Source organism: Equus przewalskii, chromosome 18, assembly GCF_037783145.1.
Source record: "Equus przewalskii isolate Varuska chromosome 18, EquPr2, whole genome shotgun sequence".
NCBI classification, from domain to species: Eukaryota; Metazoa; Chordata; class Mammalia; order Perissodactyla; family Equidae; genus Equus; species Equus przewalskii.
In genome coordinates, this window is record NC_091848.1 from 23,934,014 (window position 1) to 23,949,193 (window position 15,180).

The 15,180-nt window shown below is 41.4% G+C and overlaps 1 protein-coding gene across 21 annotated transcripts in view; it reads left to right on the top strand.

Annotated features, from left to right (window-relative positions):
* Positions 1–15,180, top strand: part of YEATS2 (YEATS domain containing 2) — a 100,526-nt gene that overhangs the window by 78,567 nt on the left and 6,779 nt on the right. For 16 of the 21 annotated variants that reach the window (XM_070582425.1, XM_070582436.1, XM_070582433.1 and 13 more), the window contains 7 exons: positions 1,964–2,147; positions 6,457–6,585; positions 7,060–7,158; positions 10,751–10,853; positions 12,011–12,084; positions 13,738–13,817; positions 14,493–14,694. In XM_070582425.1, the coding sequence (XP_070438526.1) occupies positions 1,964–2,147; positions 6,457–6,585; positions 7,060–7,158; positions 10,751–10,853; positions 12,011–12,084; positions 13,738–13,817; positions 14,493–14,694 (871 nt within the window). Of the gene's footprint in view, positions 1–1,963; positions 2,148–2,327; positions 2,414–6,456; positions 6,586–7,059; positions 7,159–10,750; positions 10,854–12,010; positions 12,085–13,737; positions 13,818–14,492; positions 14,695–15,180 lie in introns of all 21 variants that reach the window. The other 5 variants (XR_011529107.1, XR_011529108.1, XR_011529104.1 and 2 more) reach the window with 3 other exon arrangements.

Genomic DNA, 15,180 nt, shown 5'->3' on the forward strand with positions numbered 1-15,180 from the left:
GTAGTCAGTTTTATGGATACATCACATTTTGTTTATCCGTTCATTAGTTGATGGACATTTGGGTTGTTTCTACCTTTTGACTATAATGAATAATGCTTCTATGAACATTTATGTACAAGTTTTTGTATAATTATATGTTTTCATTTCTTTTGTCTTTTTACCATGTGGAATAGGAATTGCTGGATTGTATAGTAACTACATTTAACTTTTTTTTTCAAGATTTTATTTTTCCTTTTTCTCCCCAAAGCCCCCGGTACATACCTGTATATTCTTAATTGTGGGTCCTTCTAGTTGTGGCATGTGGATGCCGCTTCAGCACGGCTTAAGGAGCGGCACCATGTCTGCGCCCAGGATCCAAACCAGCAAAACCCTGGGCCGCCAAAGCAGAGTGCATGAACTTAACCACTTAGCCACAGGGCCGGCCCCTACATTTAACATTTTAAGGAACTGCCAAACTATTTTCCCAAGTGGCTGCACCATTTTAGAGTCCCACTAGCAACGTATGAGGGTTTCAGTTTTTCCACATCCTTACTAACACTTGTTCTTGTCCATTTTTTTTTTGTTATAGCCAATCTAGTGGGTGTGAAGTGATATCTTCTGGTTTTGACTTGCATTTCCCTGATAGCTAATGATATTGAGCATATTTTCATGTACTTATTGTCCATTTCTGTATCTTTTTTGGGGAAATGTCTGTTCAGATCCTTTGCCCATTGTTTATTTGGGTTATTTGTCTTTTTGTTTTTCAGTTATAGGAGTTGTTTATATATTTTAGGTACACGTCTCTTGTCAGATTTACAAAAGTTTTCTCCCACTCTATGAGCTGTCTTTGCACTTTCTTGATGGTATCCTTTGAGTCACAAAACTTTTTAATTTTGATGAAGTCCAATGTACCTGTTTTTCTTTGATGCTTATGATTTTGGTGTCACAGCTAAGGAACCTTCGCCTAATCCAAAGTCACAAAATTTAAGCCTTTGTTTTCTTCTAAGAGCTTTATAGTTTTAGCTCTTACATTTAGATCTTTGATCCATTTTGAGTTAATTTTTGTATATGGTGTGAGGTAGGGGCCAAAATTCATTCTTTTGTTGTAGATATCCAGTAGACCCAGCAACATTTATTGAAAAGCCTGCTTCCCCTTTACTTGTCCCAGCACCCCAAGGGCTTTTATAGTCTGATTTTGCTTACTTCTCAGACTTCATCCCCTGCAGCTACTGCTTCTCCTCACGTGCCTGTTCACACTACTCTGCTGTTCCTCAAATGTGCCATGTTCTTTCATGTCTCTCGGACTGTCTCCTCTCTGTCTTCTGCCAAGAAACACTCTTTCATTTCCCCCTTTCCCTGTCGTGAATCTTGAAGATTTCCCTAAAGTGCCATATTTTTCCGTGAAGCTTTTTCCAGTACTCTCACCACCCCACCCCAAGGCAGTAGGAGGTTTCCTCCCAGCTGTGATGGTGCTTTGTCCCTGTGCCTGCTGTAGTATTCCTCACGGTGTGGTGACCCTCTCTTCCTTGAGGGCTTGTCTCTGGGCCCTAGCATTTAACACTGTGCCTGTCATGTAGTAGATGTTTGTTGAATGAATGTGACAAAATTTAAAACACTATAGTGAGTTTTTAATAAAGCACCTTTTATTACATTTTTACGTTCTGACGTTATGTCCTCCTACTTTTTGGTGTTGAAATACCCTTTTATAAAGTGATAGAATAGGTGGTGAATGTTTTTTAATGTGGTAACCCTATGATACCTCCTTGTTTTAAAATTTAAAAATTTTTCTGCTCCATGAAATCCAAAAGTGTAGGAACTGCCGAACTAGAGAGACAATCTTTTAAAATGGCATGACATTTAATAGGTAGGTAATAATAACTAATAGACAATATTTATTGAGTATACTACATGGCAGTCACTGTTCTAAGTAAGTTACACTGCTTTCTTGTTAATTTCTGTTATTTCTGGCCATGTGGATGAGCAGTCAGAAGGAGCAGTTCCCAGTTCATCATCTACAATAGGTTCTGTAATGAAAACTTCTGGGCAGCAACAAGTGTGTGTGAGCCAGGCCACCATGGGAACCTGCAAAACTACCACCCCCTCTGTCATCAGTGCCACATCCTTGGTGTCCACACCAAACCCTATTTCTGGAAAAGCCACAGTATCAGGTCAGTTGTATTATAATGATACTATTTCTCTCTTCCTTCTTTGAGCTAGAATATTTTTGGAAGGTCTTAAATAATATTTTGTATGTTAAGTTGTTAAAAATAATAAACTCAGCAACATTTTCCATATAGCTGCTGTTTAGATAAATTATTCTTTCTTTTTTTTTTTTCTTGGTGAGGAAGATTATCCTGAGCTAACATCTGTGCCAGTCTTCCTCCGTTTTGTATGTGGGACACCACCACAGCATGGCTTGATGAGCAGTGTATAGGTTAGTGCCCCGGATCCGAACCTGTGAACCACAGGCTGCCGAAGTGGAGCATGCGCACTTAACCACTGCGCCACCAAGCTGGCCCTAGACAAATTATTCTTATTTAAAATCTATGTATATTTTTAAGTCTGAGATGGTTCCATGGATTGAATAATAATTTTTAAGTGATGTAATAAAACCTTAGCCGTCTGGAACTTTTGACTATTTTAGCTGCTTTTATAATGTAACTTTATGGAGAACTGAGAGTTTGCTCTCCTTAAAGTAGCAATTTTTCTTTTTAAATCATCAGTTTTGAATGGAACTCACTATAAAATATCGTATATCTCTTTGCTTTAATAAACCAAATATATAAAATATAAATTAGCCTTGATGACTCCAAGTCCTGATCTTTGGCATTAGTTATTATATTGGGCAGCATTAGAGTGACACATCTGAGGTCTGGTGAGATGTATGAGATCTTTGTGCGCACGCTAAATGGCCCCAGGAAGGTGTGCCTTTTACTTTGGGTAACAAATCCTACAGCTAGATTGCCTCAATTAAAATAACTTTCTTTAGTTTTCTTGGCTGTAAAATGAGGTTGATAATATGTACATCATAAAGTTGAGAGGATTAAATGAGTGAATATATAAATGCTTAGAATACTGTCTGACATGGAGTAGACATTATATAGATAATTGCTGCCTTATCATTCTTAGTGTTGTTAGTCCACATTCCCTTAACTGCAATTCTAAAATCCAAAGGGCCATGAAAACCAAAGTTGTTTTTTTCATAACTAATTTTAGGGCAAAATCTGACCTCCATTGACAGGCTATTCATACAACTTAATATGAATATTCATGTTTTGCCACTGAAATACTAATGTTTCTGATTACATCGTGCTGTCCCAGATGCTGGGGGGCTGATAGGATGTACAGCGCTGCTTTTCAAATTTGGAAGATCAGTTCTGTTTTTCTACAGTCCAGTACAGATACTTTTGTAAAATACAATAAAAATGTCGCAGGAATGTCAAGCTGTTATAGAAGTTTCTGAATACTCTTAATTTCTGTATGTATTGCCATGTTGCAGTTGATAACAGTTGACTAGCTGGCACTGATGACACAGAAAAAGCTGAGTATCACCAGTATATACACACACATAAATATAGATAAACGCACACACACTCACACCTTTGGATAAAAGTTTGTGGATATTGTTGTTCTTTTTGTTGTTATTATTGCCACTACATTTCATACATGACTCCAAACCAAGCCCCTGTATCTCGTTTGCTTTTTGGATAGTTAGAGACCAGAAGATCAAGGCTGGTGTGTTTTTCCCGTGACTTCCATCTCCAGTTAGGACTGGAGTAGAAATTGTAGAAAGGAATGCCCTTCTCTTTTCTGATTAAGTTTTTAACATGCAGTAAATGATGTCTCTGCTTTAAGTTCTGGTTTCCTAGGATGCTGCTCATGAAACTTTCCGTGTAATGTTTTCACAAAAGAATCAAACTGTTTCCTGACTATTAATTTTTTTGCATGTGTATATACTCTTTTTTTTATTGAGGTATAACTTAATTTTTAAATTATTTTTTTAGTAAATTCAGTTTTGGATAGGGTCGCCATTGCGACTGGAGCAGAGTGAGCAAGGGAGAGAAGAATACTTGGAGACAAGGTCAGAGTGATGGGGGCCAAAACCTATAGGGTCTTTGTAGGTCGTTGTGAGAACTCTGACTTTTAGTCCAAGGGAAGCCACTGGAGGGTTTTAAGCTACGGAGTAACATGATCTGTCTTACCTTTGAACAGGATCACTGGCTGCAGCATTTAGACTAAACTCTGGGGCACAAGGTGGAAGCAGGGAACAGGTCAAGAAGTAGACACTAAGAAAGAAAATTCGATGATGTATCAGGGAACTCTGGCAACATCAGACTAAAAGGAGTTCCAGAAAGAAAACAGAAAATGGTGGGAAGGAGATGGTCCAAGAAATGAAACAATTGATCCCAGAATTGAAGGGCACCAACTTCCAGGTTGAAAAGGCACAGTGTCCAGCGGAGTGAATGAAAGATGACTCACATGGAGACGTAATTTGTTCCTGAAATCAGAAGACCGGGGACAAAGAGAAGATCTTAAAAGCTGTCAGAGAGGAAAAAAATAGAAAAGTTCAGAAACTACATTATCATTGAGCTTCTCAGTAGCCATGCAGGAAGCTGGAATATTACTTTTCAAAATTCTAGAGGAAAATTACTTTCAGCCTAGAATTCTCTAGTCAGCCAGATCATTACTGAGTGTGAGTGTAGAAATATTTTCTGACAGGCAAAGTTTCAAATGTATTTTCTCCGCACCCTGACTCAAGACATTGCTAAAATATGTGTTTTACCAGAGTGAAGAGGTGTAGACTTAAGAAGAAGAAAACAGGATCCAGCATAGAGGGAAGGCAGAGGGAATTCCCAGGGTAACGGTGAAGGACGTTCCCAGGATGTGAGCTTTGCAGCAGGCCTAGAATCGACAGTCCAAAGTGAGCGGATCAGAGAGCTCCAGGAAGAATAGCTCTTAGAAGAAGTGCAGCTATAAATTATTTAGGAGATTTGACTGTGGAGAATTGTATTAAGGGGTGGTTTATTTCGTTTTTGAAGGAGGCAAGCAGACTTAGTAAGACGCTGAAACAGAACTAAGCAAATGGAAAAGGAGGTAATTATTAACTCCAGAAAATAAAATGGAATCCAGTACCATGGTATTCTTTGGATCACTGGAGTCACTACTCTCTGGAGTATGGGGAGGAGAGGCTCTAAGTGCCTTACAGTGCTTGCGTACCCTAAGAGTAAGTCAGCATGTAACATCAAAATGTTGCATCAAAATGAGTCAAGGCCTACAATATGCACATTCTTTTTAAATACTGAAATAAATATTTAAAGAAAGGACCAGAAGGGTTAAAAGTGCGGGCTCCTGGGGAACTAGGTGAGCATAGGGAGGTGGGGCAAAGAAAGGCTATTTTTGGTTATAAGCCTTGTAGCACTTTCTTACTTTTCAACTGATAGGCACGTAATATTTTGATAAAAATAAGCATTTGAAAAATATGAAAATAATCACGTCATTGTGGTACTCTCTGAGCGCACATCTCAGTGAATACTTAGACTTCGACTGATTTAACACTCATCTATACCAAAGAAAGATTTTGTTGTTTATTCACGGCTTTGTTCTAGAAAGTGTTTAAGATTATTCACTTCCTTAACTTAAACCAACTGCTTTCCAGTGCCTAAAGGATGCAGTTTTTAAGTAGTTGTCATGTTATAACATGTGTTGTGTCTTGTGTGCTGTCTCACAATAAATGTCCTTTGTCATTTTTCATGGCCTTCTGAATGCCTAGAATGGTTTTGTAGTGAAAATGAGAATATGGAAATTTCCTTTAAAGATAAATGGGAGATGACCCTGTCTAAAATAAGTAGAGAATATCTGATGTTTGAAAAATAAGGGCTGCACAGAGATAGGAAATTGTAAGGCATGGCAAGTAGACAGATTAAGTATTAGATATATAGGGACAGTGCAAAGGAGATACAGATAAATTGCGACCAAATTAAAATGGACTATGAATGCTTTGAAACTAATTTGGGAAACATTCTCTAGGTAGTCGGGAACCAGAGAAGGTTTTTAAGTGGGAAAATGACAATTATCCAAATCAGAATATGAAATTTTATATCCAGTTTGTACATATCACAGCTACGAAACAAATTGTCATAGTTCTTTTCCATGTTTACTATTTTCTATCTCAAAATGTTAATACTGGTTGTCTTTGCAGTAGGACTTTGGGTGACTTTTTCTCTTTTCTTTTAGTTCTCCTTTTCCAAAAATTTCTGTATTTATGACTGGAGTAAAAATAAATCATTATTGTCACATCATTGTTTCATTGTGAAATCTACCACATCCATTGCCTCATGCTTCCAGCTCTTTGTTTATTAAAAGGGTAAATGTCTTAAAGCTTCCTCCTGTGGAATTTTCAACTGAGTGCTAAAAAGGGCAGGAAATGTAAGGAAGCATCTGATCTTCAGCTCAGCCTTGTCTTCCAACTTATTTTAGGATTGTTAAAGATTCACTCCAGCCAATCCAATCCCCAGCAGGCAGTCCTGACGATCCCCAGCCAGCTCAAACCCCTCAGTGTGAATACGTCGGGAGGCGTGCAGACTATACTGATGCCTGTGAATAAAGGTAAGTCCTTCAGCCATGGGTTGTGGTTGTCTCCGGGTCTGTCTTGTGGGGACAGTCCGTATTCTGTCAGTTGGTGACTGCTCCTCCCTTGTGCAGCCTGCCTGTCAGCTATCGCAGTGTCCCTGCACCTTGAACTCAGAGCACTGACTCTAGGACTGAAAGTAAAGCCCAGACGGGCCATTGGCTTCTAAATGCTGCCCATTTCTGAAGTGGAGTAGAAGGGGAACGTTTTTAGCATTTGTGAGAGTTCAGGTTCATTGGATTGATATTTTCTTAGTTTAGTCACAAGCCCCCGCTAATAGTGAACAGCCCACCTCGTCAAATCTCTGTTAAAAAAGGACCGTACCATTTCTCTTCTACTGGAATTGTTTCTGTGCTTTTAGTTTAAAATGGGCTATCCCCTGGGAGTTAGATCATCCTTGTTAAAATAATTTCTATATTTCTTATATCCTCCTCTCCTTGTTTGCCTGTTAGTGGTTCAGTCATTTTCTGCCAGCAAATCCCCTACCATTCTGCCTGTTGCTGCCCCGACACCAGTCGTCCCCAGCTCTGCTCCAGCAACTGTTACAAAAGGTACGTGGTGTCTCATGGTATTTTTGCCCAGAAGTTTTATGCAAGACATTGCAGTAATCTGAGTCCCTTGAATTTTCAGCATCTGTGAATCAGTCACTTCAAAAATATGTCGAGTGTTTCTATAGTAGACTTGACGTTGAGGGAAATGCAGAGATTTCTGCCCTCCAAGAAGTTATAATCAGATTGAAGAGAGTTTCAGTAGACAGCAAGCAATGATTGACCAGTGCTAGATAAGTGATCTGGAAAATGCTTGCTGAAATCCTTCCATCTGGGGTGTCTGGTCAGGGTTGGTGGGCTGCGGAGGGGGAGAGGACTTTGTACGGGACGTGGCTTATAACCTGGGCTTTAAAAGGGGGAAGCATCTTTAGCTGTGGAGAGGTCAAGGGACATGCTGCATTAAGGGGACAGTAGAGACAAGGCCTCAGGGCTTGTTTGGGGGAGTAGACCAGTTAGAGGGACTCACCTGAGATGGATAGTGGTGCTAAAGGAGCTTTAGATAGAGCCAGACTTTGACAAGCTGACAGTGGGGACATTTCTGACTATTGAGTAGACTGAGATAGTGCGGTGGGTGAGAGCAACACATTTGACCTCTGTAACATCTACAATAATGATAGGGGTTGGTATTGCTACCAGTGAAATTAGCAAGGTCACTCCTACAGAAATTAAATGTTAACAACCTACTAAACATTTCTGAGAGAAATTAAAAAGAACTAAATAAATGGAAGGATATGCCATTATAGATACAGTAAATTACAAATAATTTATTGTACATATAATAAATTATGTTAATTTACTGAAAGACCTGATATTATCAATTCTTCCCCAAAAAATGACATACAGATTCGATACAGCTCCAATCAGAATCCCTTTTTGTTGTTTTTGTGTGTGTGGAAATTGACGAGCTAAGTCTAAAATGTGTATGGAAATGCAAAGCCCTAGAATAGCCGAAACAGTCTTGAGAGTGAAAGCGGGGACTTGGGCCACCAGGTATACTGTAAAGCTGCAGAATTGAGGTGTGCTGTTGCTTCAAGAATAGACAGAATAATGGGCAGAAGAGAGAGCCCAGAAATAGATTCACACGTATGTGGTCACCTGATTTATGACAAACTCAGTAGGTTGTTCTTTTCAAGAAGTAGTGCTGGGTTAATTGGATATATCCATTTGGGAAAACACTGAACCTTGGCCCCTGCCTTACTTACACCAGAAACAAAAGTTAATTTGAGTTGGATCATAGACCTAAATGTGAAAGGTAAAACGATAAAGCCTCCAGAAGAGAATATGAGGATATTTTCATGACCTTGGGCAAAGATATTTTGTAGATAGAACACACAAGAAAACTAGCCATAAAAAAAAAGCAAATTGATGAATTGGACTTTATTACCACTTCCTCACTTCATCAGAGGCACAAAATTAAGAGTGAAAGTCAAGCCACATACTTGAAGATACTTGCAGTAGATACATCTAACAAAAGAGTCATATCCAAAATATACACAGACCTTCTAAAAATCGGGCTGACCCAGTGGTGTAGTGGTTAAGCTCGTGTGCTCTGCTTCAGCAGCCCCAGTTCACGGATCCTGGGCATAGACCTGCACACTGCTCATTAAACCATGCTGTGATGGCATCCCATATACAAAACAGAGGAAGATTGGCTCAGATGTTAGCCCAGCGACAATCTTTCTCACCAAAAAAAAAAATCTATATGAAAAAGACTGACACTGATTTTTTTTTTTTAAAGAGCAAAAAATGTGAACAGGTACTTCACAGAAGAGGATATCTAAATACCTCTTAAGGATATGAAAAATTGTTCAACCTCATTAGTCATCAAAGAAATGCAAATTAAAACCATAGTGAGATACTGTTGTATCACCAAAATTAAAGGGACTGGTAGTGCCAACTGGTGGCAAGGATGTGAAGCAGCTGGGACTTGAATACACTGCTGGTGGGGCTGTAAATTGAAACAGTCGCTTTGGAAAGCAGTTTGGCAGTTTCTAATAAAGTTAACATGCATCTGCCTTATGTTCCAGCAAATACACTTTTAGGAGATGCGTGCATGTGTCCACCAAAAGACATATACAAGAATGTCCGTTGTTTTATTTATTTATTTAGTGAGGAAGATTATCCCTGAGCTAACATCTGTGCCAGTCTTCCTCTACTTTGTATGTAGAGGAGGAAGCCACAGCATGGCTGATGAGTAGTGTAGATCCGCATCCAGATCTGAACCCACAAACCTGGGCTGCTGAAGCAGAGCACACCGAACTTAACCACTAGGCCACGGGGCCAACCCTGCATCGTTATTTTTAATAGCTAAAAAGATGCTGACACAAAAGAGTAAGTACACTGTGAGTCCAGTTATATGAAATTCCAAGTGGACAAAAGGTGGTTATCTTTGACAGGGAGGAACTGCAGAAAGTGTAAGGGAGCCTGGTTGAGTACTGGAAATACTCTGTATCTTGACTGGATGGTGGGTACGTAGGTAGGTATATGCATAGATGAAATTTACTAAACTGTACACTTAATATTTGTGCATTTTCTGCAAGTTATGCATCAGTAAAAAGGGGGGAAGGATATACTAGTGGATCTCATTTGTAGACCCTTGTTATATAGGAAACTACTGAAGGATGTTGAGGAGGAAAATGACACTATAAAGGTCCTTGGGAAATTGTCTGGTTCTGATGTACAAGATGGTTTGTAAGGAGAAAGATTGAAGGGAGGGAAGCTGATGCAGAAATGGTACGTGTGTGGTCAGGGTTTTTGGTCAAAGAAAACTGTGGAAGTAAAGGAAGACACATGCACCTGAGACATTGCTGTCTTCCATCAGTAGCTTTGGTCATAGAGTCATGCACTGCATGAGGACGTTTCAGTCAGTGACGGACCATGTATACCACGGAGGTCCCATAAGATTAGGACCATAGAGCGTAGATGTGTAGTAGACTATACCATCTAGAATTGTGCAGGTGCACTCTATTGTGTTTGTACAATGGTGAAATTGCCTAACAACGCAGTCCTCAGCTGTTGTTAGCCCTGTCGTTAAGCGACACATGACTGTTATAAGCCTAACGTGATTAGTATGGATATTTCCAAGCACAGTGGATCTGATGGTTGCTATCTGCCTTGTGTCTCAGAACACTAAGATAATGCTGGAAGGTGACAAACTTAGCTGGAGACATGATATCCTTAGAACAAGCCAGCATTGTATTTTAATGTGGCGTTATTCAAGGCTGTGTGTGTGTGTGTGTGTGTGTGTGTGTGTGTGTGTGTGAGAGAGAGAGAGAGACAGAGAGACAGAGAGACAGAGAGAGAGATCTCACATAGCAGTGTGGTTGGCCCTTTAAGAAATATCTAAAAAGTCATTTTATTGCCCCGCCTTGTCATGAGCTTGGCGTTGCTCCTCCTGAGACCCAGGCTAACAGTTCTTCCCTTGTCTGCTGGTCCTGTGATGGTAGGCACCATCTCAGTCCCTGGCTGTGTCCCGCGGCAGCTGGTGTGGCAGTTTCCTCACTGAGTTTCAGTGGAAGCGCTTTTGTTTCTGCCCGCACGTGTCCTTCCATCCTTGAACGCTGACAGCTCTTTCTTTGTTGCTCTTCCCTTGTAGTGAAGACTGAACCAGAAACACCTGGGCCGAGCTGCCCCTCTCAGGAGGGGCAGACAGCAGTGAAAACAGAAGAAAGTTCTGAGCTGGGAAACTATGTCATTAAGTAATTATTTCAGTCTTTCCTTGGGGGATTCTGCTTTCAGGCTTTTATGGTACTTTTTAAAAGCGATTCCTGTGACAGCTGCATCTCTGTAGAGGTGTGTGTCTAGAGTTAAGCCCCTCGATGGGTGGAGACCTTCTGTCCGGGTGTAGTGAGCACGTATTGCCACTTGACAGCAGCTCACGAGTCTTCATTTAGCACGGTGACGTGACCTGGGACAGCTCTTGATCTGTCGCTCAGAAGCTCAGGTGGAATCACACGTCTCCCTCCAACTGGGCTCGCCAACACGGACTTTCTGTGCTGAATCCTTGGGGGTAGAATTTCTCGTAATGTCATTACTCAGATGTATGTACATTTGGTGTCTGAGTCTCCACATACCTGCCTGATCTTAAACAGCTTCCTTTTCGTGGGCCGTGCAAACTCATGCTTTTTCTGAAAAGACTTGGTGAGATTTTCTAATTTCCAAATTGGGAACCCGCCTCTGACTATGTATTTTGAAGTATCTGAAACTGCCGGGGACAATAGAAACCTAGCTGCTTCCACGTGATAGGTGATGGGATGAACTCTAACAACCCTGAGGTGGGCATTTGTGTGATAGAATTTTCTGCTCTAGTGGCACTCACGCTGCAGAAAGATTATGTGGCTGTTTAATTTAAAAATACAGATAAAATGGGGCCGGCCCCGTCGCTGAGTGGGTAAGTTCAGGCAATCCGCTGTGGCGGCCCAGGGTTTTGCCAGTTCGGATCCTGGGTGTGGACATGGCACCGCTCATCGGGCCATGCTGGGGCAGCGTCCCACATGCCACAACTAGAAGGACCCACAGTTAAAAATAGACAACTGTGTGCTGGGGGTTTTTGGGGAGAAAAAGGAAAAATGAAATCTTTAAAAAAAATAAATAAAAATATAGATAAAATGTGATGTTTGCATTATTTGCCATTCTTGGCATCTCATCTATTTATTTAGTCTTGACTTTTTCTTTTTGAGCATAGAATGCTCTTGGTTTATAAAGAAGGCTGTCTATGGAGGGAAAGACATCCGATATAACTAGTTCAAGTGGTAATTCCCTTGGAAAGGGGGAGTATGTACATAAACTCATGTGTGTATACGTATGGCTAGAAACTGCTACATGTATTTACTACTTTATTTTCTTTTATCCTCAGGATTGACCATTTAGAAACTATTCAGCAACTCTTAACAGCAGTAGTTAAGAAGATTCCATTAATCACTGCAAAAAGTAAGACAATTATACTGAAAATATGGATCCTTTTTTTAAGCTATTGAGTCAACTGAATTCACGTGGTATTGTAAATTAATACTGATGTGATAGTTATCTTAAGAAGCTTTAGCTACAGCTCATTTGCAGTGTTTTAGAATTCATCATATCTTGGACAACCAGTCAGTCTTTTACTGTTTTCACTGTGTCTGATCTGTAGAAGGAATTTTTTACATTTATTATTTTATGTAAATATAAATCTATATATAACTAAAACTGCATTAGTTTTTAATGTTTATTAATAAGGAAAGGAATTAGTATTTGCCTACTTGTTACGTGCAGGCTCATTACATTTACTGTCTCATTTAATCATCTCCCATGGGATGGGTGGTATCATCTCCATTTTACAGATGAGAAAACCGGGGGTAAGCAAGGTTAAGTAAACTTAGTCAACATCACTAGCTCTGGGTGGTGAGGCAGATACAAACCCAGTTCTCTTTGATTCCAAAGCCAGTAATCTTTCATCTGACACTCATTGCTCACTTTGTAGAAATGCAGGATTATCAAGACCTCTAGCAGTGAAGTCTGCTCTGTCCCTGCCCATTGTTAGCAAGACTGAGTGGTCTGCTTCTCAGCCCCCGTTGATCTGACAGAATCGACAGCCCTTCCTGAGGGCCAGGCATCCTGGGGTCCTGAGGTGTATGCTCTTGGGCAGGGGCACCATGAGCAGCTGGAGAGAAGGGATGCGGCAGGTTGTCATTTCGAGCTCATGGAATGCGAAAGTGACAGGCCAGCCACAGACTTCCCTGCTCACTTTTTGTCCAGCTCTTAGAGCAAACAAATTTCCTTTTTTTTTCTTGGTTGAAGTTCAGGGGGTTATTTCGAGGTAATTTGAAGTAAACTTTCAGTAACATTTTCCTAGCCCAGCAGAAAAAAATGCAAAACTCACTCTCATTTTTTTTTTAAATTTTGACATAAATAGAGAATAAGAGAGCTGGGAGGCAGTTCAGAGACCATCTTTCCTAACAGTCTCCTTTGAAAGATGAGAAAACTGACGCCCAGAGAGGGGATGTGGATTGCCCAAGGCCACTGAGTGAGCCAATGGCAAGGCCAGGGCTGGGTCTCAGGTCTGCTGCTCCCGCTCCGAGTGGGGTGCCAGTTCCACTTAGTCGAGTAGGTACCACCTACCATGAAGCTTGCCCTACCAAAGTCGATGATTGCCCACGGAGGGGCATTTTGAGTACACACAAATGGGATGCCTTCTGTTTTCTGTTATGCTGCCTCTGAACTTGCCCAGGAACAAGCATATATCCAGTAAAGAGGTCTGAAGAAACTTTTGGACATGCCTCCAGCAAATAAGATTTGATTTAAATCAGGGCCATCCCGGTGGCAGAGTGGTTAAGTTCGCATGCTCCACTTTGGCAGCCCGGGGTTTGCTGATTTGGATCCTAGGCGCAGGCCTATACACCGCTTATCAAGCCGTGCTGTGTCAGGCATCCCACATACAAAGTAGAGGAAGATGGACGCGGATGCTAGCTCAGGGTCAGTCTTCCTCAGCAAAAAGAGGAGGATTGGCAGCAGATGTTAGCTCAGGGCTAATCTTCCTCAAAAAAAAAAGATTTTATTTAAGTCATAACAACTTTATTCAGAGGTTGCTGGATATGTGCTTTCTAGGTGAAGATGCCAGCTGTTTTTCTGCAAAGTCTGTGGAGCAGTATTACGGCTGGAACATTGGAAAAAGGAGAGCTGCTGAGGTAATCCCAATGTCTGCCTATTTAACATGCCAACTGCCACCCAAGAGCCTGGGGGGAGAAGGAACCAGAACCCACGTGCATCCTGGCTGCCTCCACAAACCTTGTCATATGAAACAATGACACTTGCAGCATATTTTGTTAAATATTTGATGGTAGAATTTTTTTTCTCACTTAAAAATATCTCATTCTTCAAAGACCTGTAGCTAGCCTTGAGAGGTCTACTTTCCTTCCTGCATTGCTAAAAGTTTCTAAAAATTTTTTATGAATTTCAGTATATTAAAATGAAATCAAGTATTTATTCAGTACTTAACGTGGCAGCTACTATGCCAGACAGTGGGGTGTAAGAGGAAAGAGCATGTACGAAGCCGTGCTTGGAAAGCCGCAAGAATGTCAGTGTGATGGACTTGGGGAAAGTTGGGGAAGGAGGGAAAGTGGGGGAACATAGGTTGAGACCAGGTGAAAACATTATAGGCCAAACCTAGGAGTTTCAGTTTAATTTTATAAGCATTAGGTGGAAGTTCTTTTGCTTTTTTTTAAGCTGAGGAGTAATCATTTCCTTAGGAAAAAATGATTCTAACAAGTGAAGTTAGCATGGTTGTTTACAACTGGGTGATTTGTTTGAACACGCTCCTAAGTGAAAGAATTTTGTTATGGTTCAAAACTTTTTTTTTTAAGTGGCAAAGAGCAATGACAATGCGAAAAGTCTTACAAGAAATACTGGAGAAGAACCCAAGATTTCACCACCTGACTCCCCTCAAAACCAAGCACATTGCTCACTGGTGTCGCTGCCACGGCTACACCCCGCCGGATCCCGAGAGCCTGAGGAGCGATGGGGACTCCATCGAGGATGTGCTGACCCAGATCGACAGCGAGCCAGGTAAGCCGTCGGCGGACTCGCGGAACCTCGTCGGCAGCCTGAGAGCTGGTTCCATGGAACACACTCACATCTCTTCGGCCTCTGGTGTTCCGGCCGCTTCAACCCCAGCCGTTTTCAGTGCTCTCTCCTTCAGCTGAGGTGACAGGACCGAGGACTCGAAGAGTTGCCTTGGAGAACAGAGCCTTTGCTCACCTCTGGCCATGTGTCCTTCCTCCCTCCCCCCAGTACAGTCCCTGCAGAACTGTTTGTGCCCAAGTGTCCCCAGTGTTGTGCCCCAGCCAGGAACATTCCAGCCCATGCCATACAGCAGGCACACGCTGTGTGTTCAGGCGTCCCCCTTCTCAGCACCATTTGTTCTTTGAAGACTCTCCTGATCTACTTCCTCTCCTCCAGGTGGAAGTGACTTCTTCCCTTGTGACCTTACAGCCCTGATAAACGAGACTGCAGTCTCCTTGGAGACGGGGATGCCGTCTTCTCTGGTGCTGT